The sequence below is a fragment of the Drosophila navojoa genome, chromosome X, assembly GCF_054131105.1.
Source record: "Drosophila navojoa isolate 15081-1374.11 chromosome X, UAZ_NAV_1.0, whole genome shotgun sequence".
NCBI lineage: Eukaryota > Metazoa > Arthropoda > Insecta > Diptera > Drosophilidae > Drosophila > Drosophila navojoa.
This window is the reverse complement of record NC_142895.1, coordinates 26108636-26136601: the sequence shown is the minus strand read 5'-3', so window position 1 is coordinate 26136601 and position 27966 is coordinate 26108636. Positions and strand designations below refer to the sequence as shown.

Here is a 27966-nt window from a genome sequence, read left to right as displayed (position 1 = left end):
TGCGCTGCTGCTGCTGCTGTTGCTGCTGCTGTTGCTGCTGTTTTGCAGGTGTCGCTTGCCATCTCACTTTTTAGCATGGACACAAACCCACCAATGCCAAGCAAAGCTGCGACACTTTTTGTTGTTGTTAGTCGCGCACACACACACACATACACACACACATATGAGGGTACGCAATTATTAAACAAATGCCACAAAACGAGCGTCGCCATCGCCATCGTCGTCGTCGTCGTTTGTTGTCAACGTCGCGTCGTCTGCGGTCGCTGCCGTTTTGCCATTTTCATTTAGACGTCAACTTTGAAGCGTCGTCGCTCGCCTCTGCTCCATCTCACTCTAGCTCGCTCTCTCGCTCTCTTTCTCCTGCCGTCTATTGCACGCTCTCGCTATCTCTCTCTCTCTCGCTCTCTCGCTCTCACTCTGTTGTTGCTTTCCGCGTAAATCAGCGCTGCGAAGCTGTGAGCGTAATTTTAATTCGAATCAATTTGTTTGTCGCCGCCGCGGCCGCCGCACAGTGGGTCGCCGAGTCTCACAGCAGCCAAAGGACTCGACGCGAGCATCCTTATCGTTGCGCCTGTCGTAGTGACGCGCGCGTGTGTGTGTGTGTGTGATGCAACAGTTGCCACCTGCCCCCCACACAAATGGATCAACTGCTCAAGCAGCTGGCAGCCGCTGCGCAGGCGCACTCCCAGCCTCCACTGCACCGCCTGCCCCACTTCGAAGGCGTGCACCCACATCCGCATCCATCGCCACATCCACATCCACATCCGCATCCACATCCGCATCCGCATGCTGCCTCCGCTTTGCAGCTGTATGCGGCCGCAGCTGGCTGGGCGCCATTTCTGGCCATGAATCAGCTGAGCGGCTCCAATGCTAGCGATTCGAGCTATCCGGGCTGCCAGGCTGCGACAAGTGGCAGCGCCTCCGTGCACATGCTGCGCCACATGGCGCTGCTGCAGCGGGCGAATGCAGCCGCCACAAAGCTGCAGCAGCTCCAGGAGCAGCAGCGGGAGGAGGAGGAGCAGCAGCAGCAGCAGCAGGAGCTGGATGTGGAGGTGGCAGCAATGGAGCCCATGTCACGCAACTTGATGCAAACGGAGGCCAATGAGGGTAAGTGAACCAATCGATATCTCTACGGGGATGTTGTTTATATACATAGTTCTAAAATTGGGAAGCTCTGCTCTTCAAAATTTTCCTTTTTCATCAATTTTTAACTGGCTGATCTTTTAAGTTCTTTGCCTAGTTCAATGATTTCTCTTTGATGGCCTTCGTAAGCGTCTTACAGGCAACTTTTTTGAATATTTTAAGCAATTATGTATATATTTTATTTATGGCTATCATGGAAATTTCGTTTTCCTTGTTTTGTATGTTTTTCACAAACGTTTTACTGACTCGTTTGTCACTCGTTCTATTGATTTCTCAAATTTTGCTCTCTTTATGGCATTTGTAAACTTCACTTAGCTTTTTAATTGCAAAAACTATCACAGATATATATTTATGATATTTCTCGTTAAGCAGTGGTATTCTCATTTTGCTTTCCATATTGATGCTTTATATGATCTTCGTAAACGTTTTACTGGCAGCTCCATACAATTACATACATCATAGATCGTCATAAATGATCAATTTGCAAACATTTGTAGAATAACTTATTGTTTTCCGCATTTCCACTGTGAATGGCATTCGTAAACGTTTTACTGGCAGCTCCAGTCCTCTGTCAAATTTCAATAATCATCGTAATTATATACATATATATGTGCATACAAAGGTGTTATTTAATCAGTCGATAGGCAATAGCAATGTACATATACATACATACATATATTATATACATAGTTACACAAGTATTTATTAAGTTCGCATTTATGAGAAACTGTAAACTAGGTGCTAATTGAATTATTTTATCGTTGAGTGACTTTAAACAACGCTCCAAACCAAATTGCCAGCATTACAATAGCAACAACAACAGCAGCCAATGGCAAATCAGCTCACATACACACACACACACACACACACACACATGTGCAGTCACTCATACAGCTGTATGCATAAAGCACATATACATATGTACACATACATACATACATATTGTGCACGCTCATTAATTTGTACCAAGCATTTTGGCAGCGACGCCAACAACGACTGCGACGCCGACAGCGACGCTGCGCTGGAAAGCACAAATCCGGACAGCAACAACAACTGCGAAAAACGAAATCCAGTTTTGTTATTGTTGTTGGCGCCCCGGCGCGCACTTTATTCAATTTACCAATAAAATTTCAATCGCATTGCTCTTTTTAATCAATTCGCTGCGACACGCACACCAACACCAACACCAACAACAACAGCAACAACAACAACTATGCATAATTTGTTTGTTGTTATGTTTTTTGATCAATTTTTAATCAACAGCAAAATTTTTCGCTGGCGCCGCGACGCCTGCAGCGGCCATTTGTGACAATTTCGGCTGTTGCTTTTTTGCTCTTCGCTCTCTCTCTCTCTCGCGCTCTTCGTGTGTGTGCGTGTGTGTGTGCGAGAGCGGCAGAGAAGTGCCGTTAGTGATGTTGCTGTTGCTGTTGTTGTTGCTATTGCTTGTTGTGCCTAATTAAATTTGGTTGGCTATTTTGTGCGTTTTATTTTTAGCTATGCAAAAATAATTTGGCACTTGCGCGCGGCCGAGCGACAGAGAGGGAGAGTGAGAGGGAGCGAGAATGGCTTAGCTAAGCAACTGTAAGCAGAGCGAGTGAGCAGGCAAGCCGAATAGGCAATGCAAAACACATGAAATTGAACGCATTTAAGCATGTGCCATGCGTGTTGTGTGTGCTAAATAATGTTGTAGATGAAATTGAAGATGATTCGAGGAAAATGGATTTATTAAGGAATTGAAAAAATTGGACTCTTACTTATAGTCTTATCTATTTCATGTTTATATTATTACATGAGTTAACACTATCGACAATCTAAGGTGGCTGGAGAGTCCAGTCAGACATTCAAGGGGAGAACTGATTTGGGCCAGTTTATATTCGGACTACAAAGAGTTTAGATCTTTTGTTACCAAATTATATAAAATAAATTATGTCATTTTTTCACTCACGTAAGCAAATATCAATTAGTCATTATGGCAAAAAAGAATTACCACAAAAATATTCATAGTTTTTATATATTTCAAAAAATTTTCAAAAAAGCCAAAAAATGCCGAAAAAAATATGCTCATAATAATGGGAGTATTAAAATACAGTCGAGTCTCGATAATTTGTAACCCGCTAAATCAAAATTCGCGTTAAATCGAAAAAATTAGATTTTCTTTGAACAAAATTAATTCTAGATAATTCCCGATAACTTGAATTCCTGTGTAAATCGAACAAAAATATCGGGACTCGAGTGTTTTACTGAGACAGAAGAAATATTTACTTATGAAAATTAAAAATCATTCCACATAATGGAAACACAATATTGGGTATTAGGACTTTAGTCTCGAATTAAGTCCAGTCAATGCTAAAACTGAGATCCAATTACGCACCTCAGTGCTCAACTTGTTCAGCTACGATTAAGCACACGTATCTCAGCTCTCTGGCTGTTGACAAACATTCGGTAAACAAGAGAATTTCTTGATGTGGCAAAGAAACGGAACTCATTAGACATGCATAAGGGCAGCTGTGCAGCACTCTCGCCCGGACAGGTGAATGCATGCTTTTGTTTTCCATTCGCTCTGCCAGTTCAATTGCCACAATGCCAAAAATTTCAGATGCGAGTCTCGAGTCCTGTCATTAGAGGCGACTGCACTGCCCATTGCTCATGCGGCAACGCCCACGCATACATATTCAGTTATTGTTGTTGCTGCTGCTGTTGCTGTTGTTGTTGTTGTTTTGTTTTTGAGCCGCCTTTCGAATGCGAGGCGCTGCTGTTGGATAAACGGGCCAAGTAAAGTGAAGCAGTTCGTCTCATCCTACTTGGACGGGAAATTAGCTGCCATTAGTCATTTTTATTGTTTTCGGTCGCGGCCCCGACAACAACAACAACAACAACAATGGCCTAAGGAAAAACTTGGCATGGCCCAAATTGGGCAACAAACAATTTGTATTAACAATTTTTCCATTTCGGTCCGCGGTCCGTGGTCCGTGGTCCGAAGTGAAATGTCTTAATTATTTTGGGAGCTAACCGCCTCCTGCCCGACAATCCGAGAATCCGACAAGCCCAGCAAACATACAATTTTCGTTTACGACATTTTAATTAAGTTTTTCGTTGGGTTTTCCCTTCTTCTACTCCTCTTTCTCCTCCTCTTCGGCCGCTTCACTTCACTTTGACCTTCTCCCCTCTCTCACACACATTCTCTCTCTCTCTCGCTCTTACTTTTTCTCTTGTGGAAATTGAGCAAATTAATAAGAACGCCATTGGCACGCCCCGTAAAACGCCAGAGTTGCCCTATCCAATGCTCTCTATTAGCTGCGGCTGTAGCCCCGGCTTCTGCTCCGGCTGCTGCTGCTGATCATCATCAGCAGTGATCATCAGTGATGAATGAATTGAGCTGATCTCCTACTGCTCATTAGCCTCGCCGACCGCGAGCGCGTCTAGTAATTGCCATCATTTCTTTGGGGCCTACCTAGACCCTAGATTAATTGAAGTGGAGCTCGAACTGGAGCTGGAGCTGGAGCTGGAGCTGCAGCTGTAACTGGAGTCGGGGCCAGAAATGAGAAGCTGCTGAGTTGCGAGTTAGTCAATTGGTTGAATGTATCTAAAAATCAAAATAAAAAGAAAACTGGCAAATGGGAATGATTTCTAAGACGAATTAGAGATACACTTGAATCATATTAGAAACTGGGAACTGAACTGGAGTCACTTCTTTGAAATAATTTCTTTGTTTCTTCTTTGTTACGTATACTACTTGTCTTTACCCCTACTTTTCCCACTGTCTCTGTTGTTAAGAATCTTTGAATTCCACTTTGTGCTTTATCCTTGAACGTTAACATGCTTCAGAGCCTACTTAAATTCCACTTTGTCCTCTATCCTGTAACGGTTCCATCAATACCTTGCTTTAGAGTTTTTTTAGAGTTTCTTGAGTTCTTTTTGCACTTTATTCTTAAACGTGTTTTACTGAAAACTCCATTATTTCATTTAGAAAACATCGACTTGTTGACTTCAGTCAATTCTAAACGAAATAAGTGAGTTTCCTTTGTACTCTCTGTACTACCTCGCATCGCATGCGTAAACGTTTTCCCTAACCATTTATCATGAGGAGATTTGAAAGGTTTTGTTCAAACTGTAAGCAACTGTTTGGTCAACCCTTTGCGTAGAGTATTTGATGTAAACCCAAAAACAAGACTGGAAGCCACGCGAAGCCATCAACATCAGCGGCTAATGCGCATTTGTGCGTTTGGTCCGATTTCCACAGTCCACAATCGGCAGTCGGCAGTCCGATGTCCGGAGTCGGCAGTCCGATTTTCCCCATAATTAATAAACCGCTGAGCATTGAGAGACGTCATTCGTCTCGTTGGCTAATTGGTCGCTCGTCAGATGCCCAGCGAGACGATGAGCGCCGACGCTCCAAATGAGCTTTTGACGAGCGTTTTGCCTCGGGAAATGATAATTATTTAAGTGACTCTCATTTAAAGCAAGCAAAGAGCTGCCAAAAAAAAACACAACAACAACAACAAAACCAATGAAAGAAAATACTTGAAAGAAAACGGAACGGAACGGCATGAAACGAAACGAAACGAAACGGAACAACTGCAAATGGGGCGCCATATTATTTGCATAATTTACGAGGGCGACAACCCTGGCTGGGCCAATAAATTCACTCAATTTGCGTCCGTTCTGGCCAACAGCCAAGCAGCGCAATTTTTGGCAACGAGCCGCACAGCCCCAGCCCAGCCCCAGCCCCAGCCCCGAACCCTTCTTTAAAGCCGCAACCCAGCCACCGCCTCCCACTGTGTGGGCGTGTGCTGCTATTTAGCTAATAAAAATCAAAAGGCGTTTTGTTCGCTAAACTTAAATTGAAAACACTTCAGCCAAACAACAACAACAACAACAAGAAAAGGATAAACACTTCAAGGGGCGGATTTGGCTTAGGTAAAATAAAGCTCCCCAAAAAAGTTAAAAATTTCCCTCTGTCTGTCTGCCTTTGTCTGCGTGTGTGTGTGTGTGTGTGTGTGTGTGTGTGTATGTTGCCGTTTAGTACAAAGATGGCGGCTGCAGATAATGAAATTTGCTGAAATAAAAGAAAGAAAAAAACACAAAATATAACAACAAAATGTTGGGTGAGAATTGACTGTGGTTGGGGTTGCTGGTGGGGGGTGGGGGTGGGGGGTGTTGGGGTTTTGGCTTAGACTCGACTCTAGCTTTTGGTTAACTCTCTTTGTTGTTCTCCTCGTTGCTGTTGTTGTTGGCCATTTACAGTTTTGAGGCGTTATTCTTTTTTCTGTTGCTGCCACGCCCCAACGCCCACTTTAGCAAATGGCCAATAAGTTGGCAGCCAAATTGGCCAGGCCATTCGAGATTAGCCGTTTAGCCAAGAAGTCCCCATTAAGCACGAGAGCGCATTGCAAATGAATTCAGTGCCACGCCCTCCCCCCCAGCGCCCACAACGCCTCTCCCTCCCTGCACTGACTGTCTCGCTTGTTGTCAATTTCCATTATTCGTTTTTTCTTTTTTTCATAATTTGTCAAGTGGAAACTCGAGTGGAAAAGGGTGCCCGGTTGCTTGGAAGGCCTGGATTTATCTATCTCAAGAATTGGGATATTCCACGATGTTCCTGTTGTTGTTGTAGGTGATATTGTTATTAAAATATTATTTATAGAGATCTAATTAGATAGATGAGATTAAGAGATGTGAACTGTGTATGGATATTTCCTTTCTTCTATAAATGGAGCTGAGATCAATGATATCTAGTGGTATACTGCGTAAGAGATCTAGAGCTAGAAGCTGAATAGTATTTCATAATATCCTGTGCTATAGATTCAAAGAGCTTGTTTTTAGGTATTCCTGCTCGTCAATTGAGATAACATATCTTAGATAGAAATTTATATTATCTACAAATCTATGAATCTTTGAATCGTATATATTGTATCTTCTATCTTTTACAGAACATCTGGTATCTTCTATCCGTTTTTAATATTCCATCATCCATTACTCATATATCTAATCCCTTCTATCTATCATCTATACTTTATTTTCTATATTCTATCAGGGATCACCCTTCTTCTAGCCTTTACCTTTGCATCTTGTATCTTCTATCTGATATAAACTTACTTATATCTTCATCTCTATGTACTACTTGCTATCTACTATCGGTAAAGCTTAGAAGAATAGGCTACATTTTTGAGTCCAAACAAAGTTTAGCAGATTTCCAGTAGGAATCAAATCAACATAATAATACCAATGAAAGGTTTACGAAAAGAAGAGCTTGAGCTATTGTCACATATATAGAAACACGTACGTAAGTATAATTCAACTATCAAATACTATTACTATATGAACAGAATGGAAGCATAAATGTAATAAACATGATTTAAATTGATAAATGAAAGATACTTATGTATAGATAGGCAAATCTAAGATGCATCACTCATCGTATTATAACTTGGATAGAGAGAGAGACTCCCCCTCTCTGGCTCTCTAACCACTCAAAGCCCGATACTCAGAAGAAAATTCCTTCAGTTGATATAAATACGAAAGAGCAGGCGGAAAAGAAAAGCCGCAGACACGTAGAGTTAAGCGTTTTACCACAAAAACCAACGCCTCTTTCCCTTCTCCTCTCTTCCCTTTTCCATTTCCCGCTTCCTCCTTGCCAGCTACTCAAATGTTGTGTCGTCCTTTTTTCTGGTCTGCCCGCGCACACACGTTTCGATTTTATGTTATCTCCATGGGGCTTACCAAGCGATACGCCCCGGCTCAGTCCACCCAACCACCCGAACCACCCGAACCACCCAAAAGCGCTGCACGGCCAACGACATGAAAATTATGTAAAACTTAAGTAAAAGATGAGCTCGTCAAGAATTATGACACCCAAGGGACGAAGATGTGTGCAAAGCGCAACAGTGAATAAAGCAAACACCAGCAACAACAACAACAACAACACAAATAGCTACACTGTTTAAACAACCCCAAAATAATGCCAAGAGTGAAGAGCAGAAAGGGCATGCAGGAACAGCGAATACCCTGTGAAAATCCAAATGAAGCCAAGTTTGAGCAGCGTAAAGAGGAAAAAATAGTTGTGAGTGAGGCATAGAAAGAGACTGAGCACAAAATAAGGCACAGAGAATAACGAGTAACGAATAAAAAGTAACGAATAATGAGTAACGAGTAAGGAATACTGGAAAAGGTGTAGTGGAAAAATAATGAGGAATAAACAGTAACGAATTAGAAGTAGCGAGTAACGAGTAAAAAATAACGAATGCAGAATATCTAATGAAGTAACCAGTAACGAGTGATCAGAATTAAATCTTACGTGTCTCTGAAAACTCTACAATAAAGATATATGAGAATTAAGTAAGGTCGAAAAATTAATTGGACTGCATTGAAAAGCGATAAGTAACGAGAAACAAATCAAGAATTATAACTAGAAAGTAGGGGAAAATGAGAGGTACGTAAGAAAATAAACGAAACGTTTTCAGAGTGAATGAAATGAGCAACGAGTAACGAGAGACCAGTAAGTAGTGTCGAGTAAATAGTAGCGACTGTTGATTGATTTGATGAGAAAGTGTCAACTCCGGGAGGACTCAAAGAACGACTAGCCAAGGGACGCGCTGAGTGAAGAGCGAAGATTAATTGACTCAAACTAATAGCTGTATGACCAAGCGGTATACCTGATGTAGTCGATTTTCGTACTAGGCATTAAGCTTCTGCTATGCGCCCGAGTTCAAGCGAAACGTCCCCAGGCCCCACATAAAACCCTCCGCAAAGAAAAGAAGCAGCGCAAACATAAAAAGGCAGAAATCAAATCTAAACTAAAACTACATCATGAGGCATTTAAGTGGCATGCCCACAAACACACACACACACAGACACACAGAGAGGGCGAGGGGCAGAAGAAGAGAGAGCGAGAGAGCACTCTCTGCCTGGGCTTCCACCCACAGGAGGACGTTTGCTGGGCGCTCGTAAATGCCTCATGTGCGTTTATATTGAAACAGATTGCTCCACCAGCCGCTTGAGCTATCCCTGCTCCCTGCACCCTGCTCCCTGCTCCCTGCTCCCTGCGCCTTGCCAGCTCGTCCTGTCGCTCGTGCTGTGTCCTCTGCGAAATTGTTGCGGTTTGCAATTTGCTGCAAATGACACTTGTTGTGAGCACCCTCGCTGCCTCTCGGTCTCGCTGTCTCTCGGTCTCTCTGTCTGTCTTCCAGCTGTGCCTCCTGTCCTGCGACGCGTCCTTAGCTCTTGCTCCTGGCAGCCATGTTGGCCTCTTCTACATGGCTGCCCGCTTCATGCGTGCGTGCGTGCGTGCGAAGGCGACGCATTGACTGCGACGCGCATCAACCACCAAAAGGCAGCCAGCCAGGCAGCCAGGCAGGCAGGACACACGCACCACCCCCGCAACAGCCCCAATGCCCTGCCCCTGCTCCTGCCCCTGCCCTCTTAGCCAGCAATTGGCCAAGCAACTGCCAGACCCCCCTCCCCGCTCCACGCAGCGCTCTGCTCTGCTCGAACCGCTCGACACTTTGGGGCTAATACAATTTATACACTTGGCTTGGCGTCGTTTCGGTTTGGCTCACTGCCACGCCTGGCGCATGTGGTCCGAGTCGGGAGTCCTGTGCCAGGACATGCCACAGTCAGTGGTAGAGCCAGCAGCAGCAGCAGCAGCAGCAGCAGCAGCAACACTGGCAGCAGAGGCGGCGGCAGAGGCAAAGGCGGGCCACGTTTGTCAGCCAGTTTTACGGTTGGATCAATGTTTATGCCGTTACACACAGACACACACGCACACAATCACAGCGCGGCATTTATCCTTGTTACACGAAACACACACACGCATACACTCTGACAGTCCTTGCCACACATACACACACCCAGCCACAACAACAAGGAGAACTTTGGAGCTGCCTGCTCGTTGGCTTTTGGCGACGTTTGTAAATTGGAAAATTTTTGCCTTGCATGTGTGCGTGTGTGTGGGTGTATGTGTGTATATATGTGTGTGTTTGTGTGTGTGTGTGTCTGTTGGCTGCCAACTTGACTTGCCCTGCCCCGCCCTGCCCTGCCTTGCCTTGTTGTTGTTGTTGTGGGTACATATTTCTTGTATCCATCGCCTGGCTCGTTCCGCTCGTTGAGCCCCCCCGCCGCATCTCCAGCGCCTCCAATTGCCTTCCGCTTGCCTCGTTGTATCTAATAAACCTTAAATGAAGGCAATATTGTGGGGTTGTTTTGGGTTAATATTGAAACGATAAAATTGAATTGAGCCCTATGCCACAACACAGGCAACAGCAACAACAACAACAACAGACGTCCCTGAAAGTTTTTTGCTTGCTTTGTTTATTTTTTTTTCGAGTCTGAACTTTTGTTGGATTTTTGTGAGTTGTAATGACACTTTTAGCTGACTTTGTAGCCATTTTGCTAGCTATCTCTATCACTATCAGTCTCACTCTCTCTCTCTCTCTCTCTCACTCTTGAGGACTTTCATTTGGTATTGAAAATGTTGTTGCTCGTCCTCGTTTGGCTGCGTGCGGTTTTTAATCAATTTTTCCAAAAAAAAAAAAAACAACATTTTTGCCATAACTTTTTCTATTTCAGCTCTCTCGATATATTCTCTGCATGTGTGTGTGTGTGTACATTAACAGTATGCGTGTGCCCTGTGACATCTGTGTATAAGGCCAAATATCGTAAATTATTAATTATGTTGTGCTATCGATTAGCAAAGATCATTTATTTTTCATACCGAAACTTGTTATGCATCTATAAATGTATAAGGTTGGCTACTTGGCAATTAAAAGTAACTGCATATCTATAGCTTCGAACGATAAGTGTAAAGAATGAAAAATAATAGTTCGAAAAGAAAAAGTCCTTTGAGAATAATAACAAACGCAACAATTATCGAATTTATCGAAAAACATTTCCTATGATCGATAAGCACCTAAACAATTATTTTTGGGTCCTCGATAGAGGAGGTTGCCAGTAGCTCAACCATCCAAATATAAACTTTTAGCGTAGGTACATCCGTCAAAGCTCTTTGATCTTGGATGATCAACGAAACATTCAAAACTTTATCTGTCTAGCTCTTCAATTTATATGATATATGGCTAGCGGCAAATGTATTTTCCGATTTGCCAAACCTCTAGTGGGCGGATTAAGATAATTTGAACGAATTTCAAGCCTTAAAAGCGTCAACTAAATTTTATTCATAGGGACAAATAGACAGCAAGACAGATTTTACCCAACACCAATATTCTCATTTCACTTTCGTGAATGAGTATGTAAAACAGGTATATTGTGGAATGAAGTGGGAAGCTCTAAGGTAGCAAATGATGTGGCCAAAGTGTGTAATAGTCAGAATGGAATGGTCAATGAACACAGTTTACTGAGTTTTCGCCGATAATAATGTTTATTTATGTCTATCTATCTGAATACTTGATTAAATTGAAGACATAATCATTACAAAATCGAAAACTGAGGATAAGTGTAAGTACTAAAACCTAAGGAAACATATAATCTGCCTGAAGTAGCTCTAGAAACATTGGCAGAGATCAATAATGATGCGTATCAGCTTTGTCCACGATATTCATAATAAATTGAATATAATGATGCGGATTGATGGGAAACGCACAATACGTATTATTATTATTTTATTATTATATTATTATTTTAATTTTACAAATTCATGAATTCGATAATGAAGATAACGCCACACTGTATTAAAGTAAAGGCATTGTGTGAGCAATAACTGTTTCGAAAATGACTTAGAATACAAAAATATGCTAAAATCTTTGTATTATCCCATTCGTAAATCTTGAACTTGTAAGATAGATAGAAGTTTCCAAATTACTTCACTTTCATACAAATTTAACAGCGTTTTCTGATCTTGTGACGTCACACTGTTAGCACAGTTAGTCAATCGCGATGCAGGCCTCTAATACACACACATGTATGTGTGTGTGCGTGTGTAGTACAGATACCATAGTATATATCTATATGCCATTAGACATATGTATGTATAAATCGTTATATGAGAAATATGTATGCAGATGGCACTAGCTCAACTCGAACGGACTATAACTGTATGGCACACGTACGCATCTAGTTATAGTCCATTGAATGCACACATACACACATAGACACACATACATATGTATATACACACGCATATATAACAGAGATATGCATCGTTCATTCATTTGGTTTTTTCTTCAATTTCATGTTATTATTTAGTGGCGCTTTTAACACACTTTGCGCCTCGGTGTCTGCAATGCTTTTGCATCTGCCACCGTTTGGGGCAAGTTGTTTCGTTGTTGCGTTGTATCTGACTCAATGCGAAACGAATTTGCGTGCATGCAAAAGGTAATTCAAATGCCGACGGCATTTTATTGGCCAAAACGGAAGAGCGTGTTGTTGTTGCTGTTGTTGTTGCACAGGTAGAGGCTGTTACGTTTTTTTTTTATTAATTGAAAAGTTAATTAAAGGTGATAAAAATTATACATGCCACCGATTTTCGCGCTGCAGGCGTTCGCCAGCGACAGCAGCAGCAGCAGCAACAAAAACAACAACAGCTACAACCATGAACAAGTCAGCTAAAACAAAAAGAAGGCAAAACACGTTTCAATTACACACACATACATACATATACATACATGTGCATGTGTATGTACATGCATGTATGCATATTTAATGCTCAATAAAAACCTTTGATGCTCTTCTTAAACATGTATTACATATGTATACACACACACACACACAGCGCTTATAGATTCGAATATGCCTCCCCGTTTTATCAATTTTAAATACAAGCTCTGCCTTACGCACAGCAAGTTACAAAAGCTCGCTCTCTCTCTCTGTCGCTCTCTCTCACCCGCTGCAGAGCGGACGCGTCGCAGTCGCAGTCGGCGTGCGACGTCGCCATAGTTTCGTGCTAAAGGCAGAGAGCGCAGGGGCGTGCGGGCGAGCAAGTGGGCGGCAAGTGTGCTAGTGCGAGAGAGATAGCGCACGTGTGCAGCTTGGCAAGTTAATTAAATCCTCATGTATTAATCACGGCACCTACCATCATCGGACAGCCGCAGTCGCTGCCGACAACGTCGCTGCCTCGGCCTCTGTCTCTGCCTCTGCCTCTGCTGCTACACCATCATGACGCTCTATTAATCGCCATCGCCGCAAACAAACTCATCCTGGCGCGCCTCTCTCTTGCTCTCGCTCTTCAGACGCCGACGTCGCTGTCCATGCAGCGCTTTGCATCGTCTCCTTCTACCCCTTCCATTCGCTGGAATTGAAGCTCGAGTCTCAGTTTCGGTTTCAGTCTCTGCGCTTGCGTGATTCTGATGGCAAATTAATTCCTTGGTAATTTGTTTTGATGTGATGTGCGACTTGAAATTGATTGAGATTGTGTTGCTGTTGTTGGTGTTGCTGTTGTTGCTTTTGCTGCTCTGGCTCGGGCCAATAACAAAGGCAACAACAACAACGGCAGCTGAGAATTTATTAAAGCAGCAGCAGAAATCAATTTTTATGCTCAGCTTTATTTTTGCGCTCTGCTTTTCGCTTTGATTTTGTTGCTGTTGTTGTTGTTGCTTTTAGCTTTTAGCTTTTTGGTGGCCGTCTTCACCTCTGCTGCTGCTGTTGTTGGGTTTAAGCATAAGTCATAAGCCATAACCCAGACACACACAAACACACATAACTTTCAATTAATAAACTATTGTCTATATTAATAGATTTCTTGTTGGCCATAAATTTAATTTGTTTGCCCAATTAATTTTATTCATATTTGCATGTGTGTGAAAAAAAATGTTTTGATTGGCTTTTGCTGAAATGGTAAGCACTCAGATGAGTCAGTTCATTTGAACATTGCAAAAACAAAGAAGATTATAAGGGAATTAATTTACAACCGATTTAAAATTTGCAATGAGTAAATAATATGATCTAGTTCATTTGAACTAGATCAATAATTCCAAATAAGTGAAATGAGTAAGTAGAATGGGTTAGCTCATTTGAGCTAGATCAATAATTCCAAATGAGTGAAATGAGTAAATATAATAAGTTAGCTCATTTGAGCTAGATTAATCATTATCTATGAGTAAATGTTATGAGCTAGTTCATTTGAACTAAATTTCACATAATTGGAGAATAAATTTAGAGAACAAGAAGTAAATTATTATAAACATAATTAGCTCATTTGTTATTCAGTTCTCAGCGCCTCAGTTCATTTGAACTAGTTCATATTTACATATATTTACATATTTACATATAAATAACCCAAATTAAGCGCACTGAAACTATCTTACACTAAGTAGAGCATCAATTTGAGCTAGTTCAATTCAACGGATTCTATTAAATTACAAATATATTCTTAGACACCTTGAAGTCCATGATTGAGTCAGTTCATCTGAACAAGTTCTGTTCATTTGAACAAATGCCATGATACTAGTTCATTTCGGCTCTTTACTGATTGTTTTCCGTCTTCCATATATACATACATACATATACAGTATTTGTTTTTATTGGTTCCTTTGAATTCGATTTACCTAACGATCCAATCAAATGCATCCACCCACTTAAATTGCATATTTGCCTAAGCATCGCATTTGCATTGCACCTGCAGCTGTTGTTCCTTCAATCCAAACAACACTCACACACGCACACACTAGCACACAGATTCAACTTGAGATTCGGTTCCGTTGGCTCCAAAGTACACGCCCACTGGTGCTGGACGTCGTTCGTAATCAAATTAAGTAAATTACAAGCTCTCAAATGTGCAAGACTCGTGTTTTACCTGGCTAATAACTGCCGAAAAGGAAAAGTTCCATATACCAGTTGCACCAACACGAATCACCCTCTTCCCGCTGCCCCTCCGCCCCTGCCCACACCCTAGGCCTCTTCGATAAGCTGGCAGCCTCGAACCTGAACGGCAAACGGATCGTGCGATCAGTGAAAGGAGGGAACCAACACGGACAAAGCACAACAAGAACAACAACAAAAAGAAGAAATACAACAACAACAGCAACAACAGGAAAGCGCTGCCACAACTTAAGAACTCAATTTGAAGCTTTAGTTTGCCATCTCTTTCCAACAGCAGGCGATCGCCGCAGCGCTCTCGCTCGCACTCGCCACGCCACGCCGCTCCGGCCGAGCATCTGTCGTGCGCTGGCTGATCTTTGCCGCGCTTCCTTTCTAAATTGATTTTGAAAACAAAATGATCGTAAATTTTGATCGCCTTTGCAGCCTCTGCAAATTACTGAGCTTTTGCTCCGAAACTGAAACCGGACCCGCCCTGATCATCAGTTGTTGTTATTGTTGTTGTTGTTGTTAATGTTTTGTTGGTGTGCCTTGGCTTTTATGGGCCTTGATTGAGTTGTCATATTTTATTACCGAAAATTTTAGACAACGCCACAACGACTTTGACTCGCAACCGCATCGAAACGTTTCATTTGCCGTGGCGAATCGGGATCGAGGCGACGCAGATACAGAGACTGAGGCAGAGACAGAGACAGTGACGCTGACGTCGGACTGCGACGCTGACAGCGCTGTTGGCGCACATACGCTTAACACCTGTGTTCGCCTTGCAGTCAGCCAGTCGATGCATGTGTGTCTGCGTGTGTGTGTCTTTATGTGTGTGCATGTGTGAGATATTCAGGTGATAATATGCCCGCCATTTTCGTAATGGAAAGTAATTATTGTTTGCGGCAACGAATTACAGTAATCGTCATAAAATGTTTCCCCATGACTGCCTACAGCAAACCAGGCGAGGGAACGCCAACCAACAACCGGGCAACTGCCCAACACCAAGACCCAACAATCAGCGGCAGTAAACAGCAACAACAAGGCCAACAACAACAGCAACAACAAGAACAGCCGCTACGGCAGCAGTTGTCCGTTGTGCCCTGCTATAATCAAGGGAAATAACATTTTCAAGCAGCGTTAAAACTAACATTAATTATGTCCGAAACGAACAAAACGATCAGCGAGAGCCGAAGAGGCGAAAACGGAAAGCACGAAAGCAAACCGAATTGGGCGAAGCTTTCAAAGAGAGCGTGAGAGCTCGAGAGAGTGCCAAAATGGGCAATCCGTAATGAGAGCAAGCATTGCTGTTGTTGCTATTGCTGAAGATAAAGACGTTGGCGCCCTCTGTTGCATAAATCGAGCAGATAGTGTAACGAATGCCGAGTACTGCCCAGGCACACACGCAAATGGAAGTAAAGTGAAGAAATTGAAAAGAGTCAATGTGCAGCAGCTGAAGATGGACGGCAGCAGCGGCTGCAGCAGCAGCTGAGGCAGAGGCAGCATACGAAACACTGCTCCAGAGTTACGCCCCAGACGCGCAGGCGCAGCAGTGATGCGGCTGCAGGCAGGCAGCAACAATGTTGGAATAGGTACTGGAACTGGAAGCGGTGGCAGCGACGCCAACGCCTAACGAGCGAGCGAGTGAGCGCGAAAATGCGCAAAAAAGAGCGAGCGAGCGAGCGACGTTAATAAGAAATTAATGTCTTGATCATTTTCGATCGTTATGTAAATCAATCAGGCAAATTATAGCTCAGGGGCTTGCCACAATAATTAGACCCTATTCGCGAGAGCGAGATGGCGTATAAAGGCCCGATAGTCATGGCGTGCAGACGACTCAAACGCAGACGCTGACGCGCCCCTCGAAAGCAGAATGCAAAAAAAAAAAAAAAAAAAAAAAAAGGAAAGACGAAGAAGAGCAGAGTAGAGTAAAGGAGAAGAGGAAACATTTTTGCTGGCATGCAACGCCTTGATGTCTTCTTCTCGAGCTGGAGTTCGAGCTGAAGCTGGAGCTGGATCCGACGTCTTCATTAAAACAACAAAACATTTATGCGCCGCTTTGGCATGTCGAAGTCGATGTCGATGTCCAGGTCGATCGCAGGCAGCGATCGCTAGTTTTTTTTCGCTCGCTTGAGAGGTTTTCGTCAAGAGTCCAGCTACAGGCGTCCAGCTTCAGCTCTGGGTCTGGCTCTGGCCCTGGCTCTGGACTCTGGCAACGTAACAAGATGCGTAAAAATTATTGATTTTCCTTGACTTGATTGTTGTTGGCTATCAAAATTTAATCATAACATGCAACACGAGACCAGCGAGCGACAGACAGGGAGAGGAAGAAAGAGAAAGAGAAGGAGGATAGAGGAGTGGGGGACTGGCAACATGTTGCCAAGTTAACCACTTGAATTTTCAATTTTGCATCGCAGCAGCAGCAGCGGCAGCAGCAAGTAATTTGCTGCGTTGACGTGCCTGGCGTGGCAGATGAGCAATGACCCAGCACACGAGCAACAGCAGCGTGGGGTAGGGGCAGAGCCAGGGGCAGGCACTGTAGCTCGTCGTGTCGATCAATTCATTTTAATGCAAACAACTCATATAAATTCATGTGCAACTTGGCAGCAGCAGCAGCAGCAGCAGAAGGAGCAGCAGACGCTGTGCCCGTTCGAGCCTCGACGCCAGATCGACAGATCGGTCGATTGAAGTGGCCCCAATGCAAGGATCCCCACTCCCCACTCACCACTCGCCAGCCCCAGCTGGCTCTACTCGGGTCACTCACTCAGTTGGCCAGGGCTCCTCTCTCCAATTACCGTCGTGGCAAGTGCAAAGAAATTCATTAATTTAAGTGCCACACATTTGTTGCCCACTGTGCGGCTGCCCCCTCGGCCCGCCCTCTCTCTGTCTCTGTCTCTGTCTCTGGCCTCCATGGGCTTAGGAAACGGGCGTGTAAACGCAATGCAAATGTAATAGCAACATCTTCTTAACCAGGCCAATTACACGAATACGATCGATTACCTCAGAGCTCAGAGCGTGATGTAGAGCCGAGAGACTTACGCGTCCAAATTCAATTTCGAGTTGAATGCAAATTTTATAATCGAGTGCGACGACTTGAAGCATTTAAGGAACAGCCGAATAGAAGAAATGAGTAAAAACTTTAAAAAGAAATAAAGATAGAAAGAGTGAAAGAGAGAGCGATAGAATAAAAAGAAAAAGATATTCGGAGAGAAGAGAGAAAGGAATAAGGGAAAGGATATAAAATGATAAAAGAAAAGAAAGCTAGTCGGAAAAATAGAGATGAGAAATAGAGAGAGACATGCATATAAAAAGAAGAGAGAAGTGTTCCTTGAATAAGAAAAAGAGAGGAACCCTAGACATAAGAGGGATACAAATGATTATTCATAGACAGCAGAGAAACAGAAAACTTTAAAGGTATACGCACACTTATATCATAAAGACGAGTAGAGTGGCGCAGAAAGAGAGAGAGAGAGAGAGAGAGAGAGAGAGAGAAAGAGAGAGAGAGACAGAGAAAGAGCAATAAATATTGGAAAAAATGTTAACCAGCTAGGAAAATACAAATAAACAGAGGCATACAAAGAGAGATAAAGAGGGAATGAGAGAGAGAGAGAGAGAGAGAGAGAGAGAGAGAGAGAGAGAGAAAGAGCAGATAGAGAAAAATTACGGAATAAGATGGAGAATAGAGGAGATAGAGGAAAGACAAAATGGAAGAAAAAGACACAACGGAAATGATTGAAATAGAGGCATTTTGTCAAATAATATCACAGATGATATTCATCGCCTATAAGTTACAATGGATATAATCTGTCTCATCCAATAATAATAATAGATAACTCAAAATAATAAAATAGTTTTGATCAGCCTAATTGATAAGAAAATTCCATTCAGATTTGAGAAATCAATGAAGGAAAGTAAGAATTGATTTTTGACTCTTGATGCCAACTCTATTTACTTAATTCATTTGATCATGCACATGATATAGTGTTAAATGAAATATATATATACATATATACAGAAACAGAAACCAAACAGAAATAGAAAATATTCAAGTCTTTGTTGGATTGACAACTTCCTAGTCTAGGGGATCTATTCGATATCTCCAAGTCTCTAAGATGTGTTCGATTGGAGATGCTAACTAGATAATTGTATAACAATCCGGGGGTTTCTTTCACATGTAGTTAAATGCTTTTGACGATTCCGGGATTCTCACGTCCCGAGATTCTCATGGGGCACGCTCGGAGCGTTTAGCGTGCGGCGTGCAACAATTTAACACACTCCAAAGTTAGAGACGGCGCTGTGGACGCTCGAACAATTCATCAAAGTGGCAGAGCAACAAAAACAAGCAGCTAAACGACTTTGACAGCCACTGAAAACTCAGCCAGAGCAAAGGGGTTACAGAAAAAAATGAACGAAACAAAAAACATTAGGAAAATCAAATAGAAAACCCCGTTAACAGGGGCGCGTGGCCTGATTCTGTAGTTTGTTTTTTTCTTTCCTGGGATGCGGCGTGAGGGTCGCATAATTAGCAGCCCTAATGAAAGGTGTCTGTGTGTCTGTGTGTGTGTGTGTGTGAACTACAATTTGTGTGTGCTTATATAAAGTTTTTTTTTTATTTATTTAACTGTGACTCTAACTCTATTTGACTCTCATTTTTTTCTAGTTTTTTCAATTTTTTTTATTTATTTTTTTTTTTCGTTTTGAGCAAAAAGTGATGCAAAACAAATCAAATCATGTGACAAGCTTCTAATGAACCTCAAAAGGTGCCACGACCCGCTCGAACGGTGTCTGCCCGCCCAGCGTCTGACATTTGTGTGGCCTATAAATGCTAATGAGGCCTCGTTTTATGTCCGTTGTTTGTTGTTGTTGTTTTCTTTTTTTTAAAGCATTTTTTTTGTTGTTTTTGTTGCTGGAAGTTAATTTTTTTTATAGATTTTTATGGTGAGTTTTTGGGTAATTCTTTGTGGGTCGTTCGGCTTTTTGTGGGTGACGTAGCAGATTCGCAGCCGCTGCTGGGCCCTGGGCCGTGCTCGCAGATTTGATGCGCCCTTGGGCAGCCCCACCCCCCCGGAGGCGGGTAGTTTTGCCCGCTCAGCGTTATGGTCACGAGCCTTGTTCTTTTGTTCCCCCTAGGGTACACACTCTCTCTCCCTCTTTCTCTCTCTCTGTCTCTCTGTCTCTTTGGGTGTTTGTCGCTGCATTTTGTTCCACTTGAGTTTGTTTGCTTAACGACCTTTGAAATTAGGCAGAGCTAAGGGGCAATAGGCGTTAGATGGACCCAATGCAGCAGCCCGTAGATTAGACGCTGTCCGCAGAGTCTGACAAAGCGACAACAACAACAGCAGCAACAACACCAATTACAACAACAATAACAATTTATACTATTTATATGCAAATTTGCAAGCGCCTCGCAACTGTGCACCATTTGCTGGCCTAATTAAAATAGGGCTAACATTTTTAATTAGGCCAAAATGTGAAGTGAACAGAGACAGAAGGACGAACGGACGGACGGATAGACAAAACGAAATGTGCATGCTTGAAGGCACATTCAAATAAGGGGAACAGAAAAGGAAGATCATTGAATTGGGGAATGAAAATCTTGATGGGCTTCAGCCCTGGCGATAAGTGAAATCCTATTCAATATTCGCATCGGAAGAGTTCCTGAAGAAGCTGAGAGAGTTTCGTGTTAGTCAAGTCTTATCTCTTTGAGTATTGTTAATGAACAAGAATAAGACGTGAGAGGTGAACAGGCAGTTTGTATAGCTATGGTTCCTATGGAAGAAGACTTTGCTGTTGAGTAGAGCAAAGGAATACCTCACTTAACGGATAGATGACAAGTCGTTTGAGACGTGAGCCTAACGGATTTTCAATACTTGTTATGGTATCATAATCACATGTCTGATGACTGAATTTTGGAAAATTATGCTTTTCGGACAGAATGTTTAGTAAGACAGAGAACTTACACTACCTATGAATTTGTTGATGAATTTACTTAAATGAAAATCAAAGAATGCTGGCAGAAACAGACAACGATGATATAGAGTGAACCCAAGTTTTAAAATGGTGAAATGGCAGAATACTGCAAGATATAGACTTTTACGATTAGCCATATCCTTAATTGGTATAGTGTATATACATGTATACAATTTTCGGTAAATCTATTATATATATAGTATTTATATATATTTATATATGTATATATAGTTTCTATATAGGTTTGGCCGAGCGTACATCTACCCACTATATATTTTTATCTTAGGTGGTCAAAGCGGGTATAGGCTTAAGCTTTGACTAGTTTTCGAAGAACTTTCCGGAAATACCTCTTTCCAATCGACCCCGCTCTTAGTGAGTGAGAGCTGCTGGACGTAAGGGCGGCGAGTATATATAGCGAGCAGTATACTCATATAACTTTCGGGAATGAGCATAATAATTGAAACCATCGAGTGAGGCAATTAATTTTTCAGTTTAAGGTATTCCAATGACTATAATAAGTAATATTATATATAGATATTGTGAGTCAAGAACACCTAATATCAAACACGTAATTAGACAATATAACAACGATGGGCGAAGATAAATGGTCCATTGGAACCAGACTCCCTTCGATTAACCCCCAAGGTGAGTGAGAGAGAGAGAGAGCTCTACGATTAGATGCCCTGTGACAGATCAAACAGAGGTATAAATGGGCACAATCAGCTCGAATCGCTCCCTCGACCTGATCGAGCATTTTCTAGCTATTCGAGCTATTCTAAAATGAATTAAAATATTCCTTAAAGCTTCTGTAACTCTTTCCCTGAGACTTTCTCAGATGGAACTCTCTCTGTACCCTTTGTTGTTGCTCTGCAGCGCTGCCTGATTGTTTCACTAACTGATTTGGTAGCTGTCATAATTTTTGTGCTCTTATCAAAATGCTCGTCCATTATCTGATTTATAGCCAGCCCTTTTTCCATCGTCTCCGACACGCCCACTCCCGCACAGAGGCTGGGCTGGGCCGCAGTTTGCTATCGATTTGAGTTAAAGCATGAAGGCGCCTTGTAGCAAATTAGGGGCATGGACCCCAAGCACAACTATGCCACAACTGAAACTAAGAGGGAGAGAGAGATGGCGAGACAGCGAGTGTGAGTGAGGGAGAGAGCGCGCTCGAACAAAGTCAGAAAGTCAACAGAAACCATAATTCAGATAATTTTATTTATAACACCCTTGAGGAATTATATTTTATTTACTCTTTCAAGTGTGATGATGAGGCCGCTGAGCCAAGAGCCGAGAGACCCATACGAATGGACAGGCGATACCAAGGACCTGTACCCGCTCCCTGTCTCTCTTCCCATCCCATCATTGTGTGTGTGTGTGTGTGTGTGCTTGTATCTATGAAGTCTCTGGGTCCTTTGTTGTGTCAATCGAGGGTTGGAACGGGCCTCGAGACACTCCTTCGATTTGGTAGCAGATGTGTTTATAAATTGTTGAAATCTGTGTGCATTTTAACATATGAATATCACGTAGTGCCAGCTCAGGCCACGAGCGGGGAGGCTGAGGCTGAGGCTGTCTCCCTTCTTGGCTTTACTTTTGGGGTCGGCCGCATCATTGTCATCATTACGTGGAGCTATCGAATATGCGCATCAAAATGTGAATTCGATTGGTTTTAGTTGTCGTCTAGCCCCCCTCTCTCTCCCTCTCTCTCACTCTCTCTCTTGCATTGTTAAGTGATCTCGCCCAAACCCCACTGTAGCTCTAATTGGTTAGCCAGCAAATTCTGCAATTAAATTTCACTTAAAACTGCAACTAAACACAGGCTTTGCCTTTGGCCGCGAAGGAGGCGCCCGGGACGATTTGGGGCGAACGAATTGGGTTCGCGCTACATGTAATTTACTTCCGCAGCGGCGCTTTAAACATATCCGAGCCACCAGGCCCAAGCAACACCCACCACTTCCTAATTGTGAAAACCAATTTGCGCCGCTATAAATTAGAAAGACAAACGACGGCAACGGCAACGGCAACGGCTCCGACAGCAACATTGCCAAATGCAATGCGGCCGTCCGAGTCGGGGGGCTAAGAATGGGGGCCAGAGGCAGGGAGGCAGCACTCGGGGCCTGAATAGCAATGTGTGGAACAGGAGCAGGGGCAGGGACAACTATGGCTGGCTGCTTGAGGGCTGGGCGACCATCCAGTCGGTAGAGCCATGCCACGCCCACTGGCGTTGCCGGCTGGTTCCTGTGCTCTGGGTTCCTGTGTGCGGTTAGCCGTTAGCATATCTTGGAAATTTACATAAATAGACTTTAATTGTTTGCAATTATAATGCGAGCCTAGCGAAATGCATAGACAGCCAAAGAGCCCAAAAGCAGAAGTCCCTCCCTCTCCCTCTCTGCCTTTCCCTCTCTCTCTCTGGCTCTATAGTTCCATGTGTTGTCTCCCTCTGCCCCTGCCTCTCACCACGCCCACGCGCTTGTCAGTTAATTATGCTCGCTTGCTGGCAGCAGCTCCGTTAGCCGTTTGCGATTCGCGCTTCGCGATTTGCGATTTGCAATTGCGATTTACCATTAGCGATGTGCGTTTAGAGCTGAGCGCCTAATGCCAACGACTTATCGACTTTTGCAGTCTCCTCCGCCTCCGCGTCCGCCTCCGCCCAGGATGATGAGACGGCCAGCGAGAGCAGCGCAGCAGCCGCCGCCAATCGTCGACGGAGCCGCACGAATTTCAACGCCTGGCAGCTGGAGGAGCTGGAACGGGCCTTTCTCAGCAGCCACTATCCGGACGTGTTTATGCGCGAGGCGCTGGCCATGCGGCTGGATCTGAAGGAGGGACGCATAGCGGTAAGTCCCAAGAGAAATAAAGATAAAGAAATCGAATTATTGAAGATTTGAATTATTGATAATTAAATATAAACAATTATTGATGTAGAAATAATAATATAATATATTTAAGTCTAGTGCAAGTCAAATGAATGTCGATGAAAATCGATACTTATGAGTACCTCTTGTATAATGTATGTAGTTTATGTAGTTTATTATTCTTAACTCTGATTCTTATCGATAATAACCATTCAAGTAAAGTGTAGTGCAATCACAGAGCAACGCTACATTTTCGGTTATTTTCAATGTACATTGTAAAATCAATTACTCATCAATAGGCATAGAAAGCTTTATTGGAAAATATAGATAATGCCGGACAATCGATAACTTATTAGATGGGGAAGTACTCTTAATTTATACGATTTTCTGATTCGGAAATGTTTTTACTACCAAAGCAATCGATATGTTCTAGCTCATTAGCAAATGGGATTTCGCTGTTTATAATATATATTTCGTTACGCCGATAACTCAACATATTTCATATCATAGTTTCCCCTGTTTTATTTACCTACCCCCATCAAATAAGTTATCGGTTTGGTATAAGGATACAGGATATTTTATATATGCTATATTATATATATTTTCTAGTTTTTTTTTATAATTTATGTCACAGTTCATTGATTAAGCTACATCTTTCATACAGGTAGAATATATCAATATCCACATATATTTTTAAGTGTTAAGTGAACACATTCAACTGATTTGGGGAAAAGTAGATGAAGTCAGCTCTTGGAATAACATTGTCCTTTATCGTTATGTTTGTATCGATTTCATCCATTCGATTAAATCGAATATAATAATACTTGATATATTTATACTCTTAAGTTACTTTATATTATCAACTAAATAATCTCATATATATTTTCAATTCGATTTATCCATACAATGGTCATCGATAATCACTTTCATATCGATTTCATGTAGCTTTATATATATATCGATATATTTGCATAGCTGCTTTTACAGTACTAAGTAAGGGACCTCAAGCTATGAATTTCGTAAATCTACGATTCCAATGAAGTTCCATTGGCATCGATATGCCGTAATCGATCAATATATCGATATCCATGTGTTCTGTATTCCGCAATACAAACAGAACCAATTCATATAGACAATTGCATAATTCTGTATTCCAATGAAATCGTCATCGATAATCCCAATTTTCGGCTCGGGTATTGCTATCGGCATCCATGTAGTTCGCTCGCACCTGATTGCAGCGGCATTCGCGTGCTCTTGCTGGGTAAAACAATTTGACTGCAACTGCAACTCAATTACTCAATAAAACCAATTACCCGACTATTTTTATTCATTATAATTCAGTTTATTTCATTCCGAATTGCGTTTCGTGCCGCTCGCTGCTGTTGGAATGATTTCAATTGCATTGCCCAAAGAGTTGACGCTGTCGATGACGACGACGACGACGGCGACGTCGACTGCGATGCCATGGACGTTGCCGTTGCCGTTGCCGTTGCCGTTGCCGTTGCCATTGCCGAGTTGCATGTCAGGCGTGTGATTATCGTCGTCGGTTTCTTGGGCTGGGACATTATTCTATGTCTGCGTCTACGCTTTAGCCAGAAATTGTTTCTTGACATGACATATCAATTTGTCAATGCGAACAAGACGAGACAAGACTGCGACAGACAGTCGGACAGACACCCGGACAGGCAGACAGACAGACAGACAGACAGTGGGTCGAGCAGTTGGACAGGTGAGCCAGCTGGCTGATGGGCGGCGCAATTGGACTTGGTTTTGGTTCAGGTTGAGGTTTGGGCGCTCGTTAAAGCGCAGGCAACGTGAGCATCGCATGCAGCTACTCAAAAACAATTTGCTGCACATTAAAAAATGCACAATGCATGCAAATGACTTCAAATTGAAGTGACACACTCGCACACACACACACACGCGCGCACACATACAGAGAGACATTCGAACGCCCACTCGAAATGCGTTCGCGTTGCGCTTGAGTCGCTCCTCAAACTGCCCCCAATTAGGGACGCCATTTTGTTTACGACCCGCCGTCTAACCCCATGCATAACGAACGAGCGCATATCGAAGCTGAAACCGAAACCGAAACCGAACCTGAAACTGAAACTGAACCTGAGACTGAGAATAATATAACTAAATTACGATAACGACTTTATAATAATAATATTCATTATTGTTGCTATCGCTCAGCCACTCGGCTGATGCGAACTCATCAATTGTTCGCCAATTGCGAAAGTCGAGGGTATTTCGTATTCTGCCTACCATTGGCAGTATGGGCTCATTACTGGCCTCATCATCATGATTATTGTTTATATTAATATAATTATGTAACTCCAGAGATTTGTCTAATATGCTCTATTATTCTACTCTATATAATCTACATATTTTGTGTTTAATCTGTGCTATAAGCTGAGCTTAAATGATTACGTAATCATGACTTATCCCAGTCTCTCGCTTCGTTTATCCCTCTGTTTCTCTGTGTGGGGTAATCTGTCGATTTGAAAGATCTCTTCAATAGATTTCAAGCAGATCTGAAATGGAATTACCATTTATACTAGATGTGTGTATATGTATGTATATATTTGTATAATCGTTTACGCAACGAAAAGGGTATATGGGGTTGGTATAAACCATTTCGCCCCTACTGAAGCGTGGAACTTGAAATATTTACTCGTGGATCTTATAAACTGTTATGAATTTCTCAACACCCACTCAAGACGTGTGGCAAATCGGGATAAATCTATATCACCCAAGGGATCTATGGATCTCTAAAATGGAGCAGTTAAGTTATTGCGGCTTGCTCCAGAGATTCAACTGTTTAGACTACGAAGGAGTATTATGCAGTCAGTAGCAGCCGACTGAAACAGTCTTATTTGTTATATATGCATACCTATATAAGTATATCTTATACTTTAAGCTTCTGAACATTTTCAATCTGTTTATCGACATCTGCAATATCGACCTTAGCAAATCTTCTATTATTATTATTTGGAATTCAGCATGCTCTATGAGAATTGTCTCCACACAATTGCACAAAACTCAAAGAGCGAAGATAACCTGTCTTATGATGGCACAAAAATATATCAAAATAAACATCTTTAATATGAATATAAACTATGGAACTATGCGTAGCATTCGAAACATTTCCATCTAATAATATCACATGCTCTAACTAGATATTCAATAGACAGTAGAGTAGAGTCTAAGTCCTTTAGCCTAAGCTGTAGTTAATGTGCTCCAAGACGATCCTTTGATTTCATACATCTCTCATTTCGACCCACTGTTGCAGGTGTGGTTCCAGAACCGGCGCGCCAAGTGGCGCAAGAAGGAGCACACGAAGAAGGGTCCTGGACGGCCGGCGCACAATGCCCAGCCGCAGAGCTGCAGCGGTGCGCCGATTCCACTGCAGGAGCTGCGCGCCAGGGAGCGGTAAGTGAACGGCACGGCGGAGCAACAGTTGCCCCCCAAAACTGATCCCGATCCTCTCGAGCAGGGCGCAACGCAGCAAGCGCATAGCCAAGGCGATCGAGCGGCAGGCGCGCAAGCTGCGCCTCAAGGGGCTCGAGGTGAACCTGGAGCAGCTGCGCGCCGACTATCTGGCGGCGCACCAGCAGGAGTCCAGCGACATGGAGCTGCAGCAGGAGCTGGAGCGAGGCGAGCAGCTGGACGATGAGCTGGCCATCGATGTGGTGGGCGGCGACAGCTCGGACAACTGCAACCAAAGAGGCTGCCCGGACGACAGCTGCGACAGCAGCCCTGTGATAAAACTGGAGCCACTGGAGCCGCCGATACCACTGGAGCCACCGAGTCTGACGGCGCTGCCCGAGCAGCCGCCGCTGCAGAAGCCGAAGCAGCAGAGGCCGCAGTACAACTCATCCTTCAGCATCGAGTCGCTGCTGGGCACATAGCGCCCATCCCAGCCTAGCCCAGCCCAGTCCAGCTAATTGCAGCTCGAAGCATTTATTTTTTATACATCAATTTTTTTTGTTTAGCTCTAGGAATACCCAATAGGAGTGCCGAACGAGGGGTGTATTGAAGCTGTGCAAATATATATATGTATGTATGTATGTGTGTGTATTGAGAAGGCTAAAACTGAAATCGAATAGCGTTTCAATCCCATTCTATTCCACGCAGACGTCGGGTATATTAGCTTAAGGTATGTGTGTGCTGGTAATATTACAGGGTATACTGATTGAAAACGAATCGAACTAAATAAACTGATAACTGAATTCCAGTATTATTCGAACTA

At 42.9% G+C, this 27966-nt stretch overlaps 1 protein-coding gene across 1 annotated transcript; it reads left to right on the top strand.

The window, feature by feature from the left end:
• The first annotated feature begins 2 nt into the window (after window positions 1-2).
• Window positions 3-27966, top strand: OdsH (Ods-site homeobox). Its single transcript, XM_018108884.3, has 4 exons — window positions 3-1107; window positions 23479-23693; window positions 27007-27146; window positions 27211-27966. The coding sequence occupies exons 1-4, from the start codon at window positions 639-641 to the stop codon at window positions 27623-27625; spliced, it is 1239 nt and encodes a 412-aa protein (XP_017964373.2). The 5' UTR covers window positions 3-638; the 3' UTR covers window positions 27626-27966.

What these genes read in the sequence shown, in the direction of transcription:
- OdsH (XM_018108884.3), top strand. Translation starts at nt 639, where the DNA reads ATGGATCAACTGCTCAAGCAGCTGGCAGCCGCTGCGCAGGCGCACTCC. An exon ending in GCAAACGGAGGCCAATGAGG is followed by an intron (nt 1,108 to 23,478) that starts GTAAGTGAACCA and finishes CGACTTTTGCAG; the next exon opens with TCTCCTCCGCCTCCGCGTCC. An exon ending in TGAAGGAGGGACGCATAGCG is followed by an intron (nt 23,694 to 27,006) that starts GTAAGTCCCAAG and finishes CCACTGTTGCAG; the next exon opens with GTGTGGTTCCAGAACCGGCG.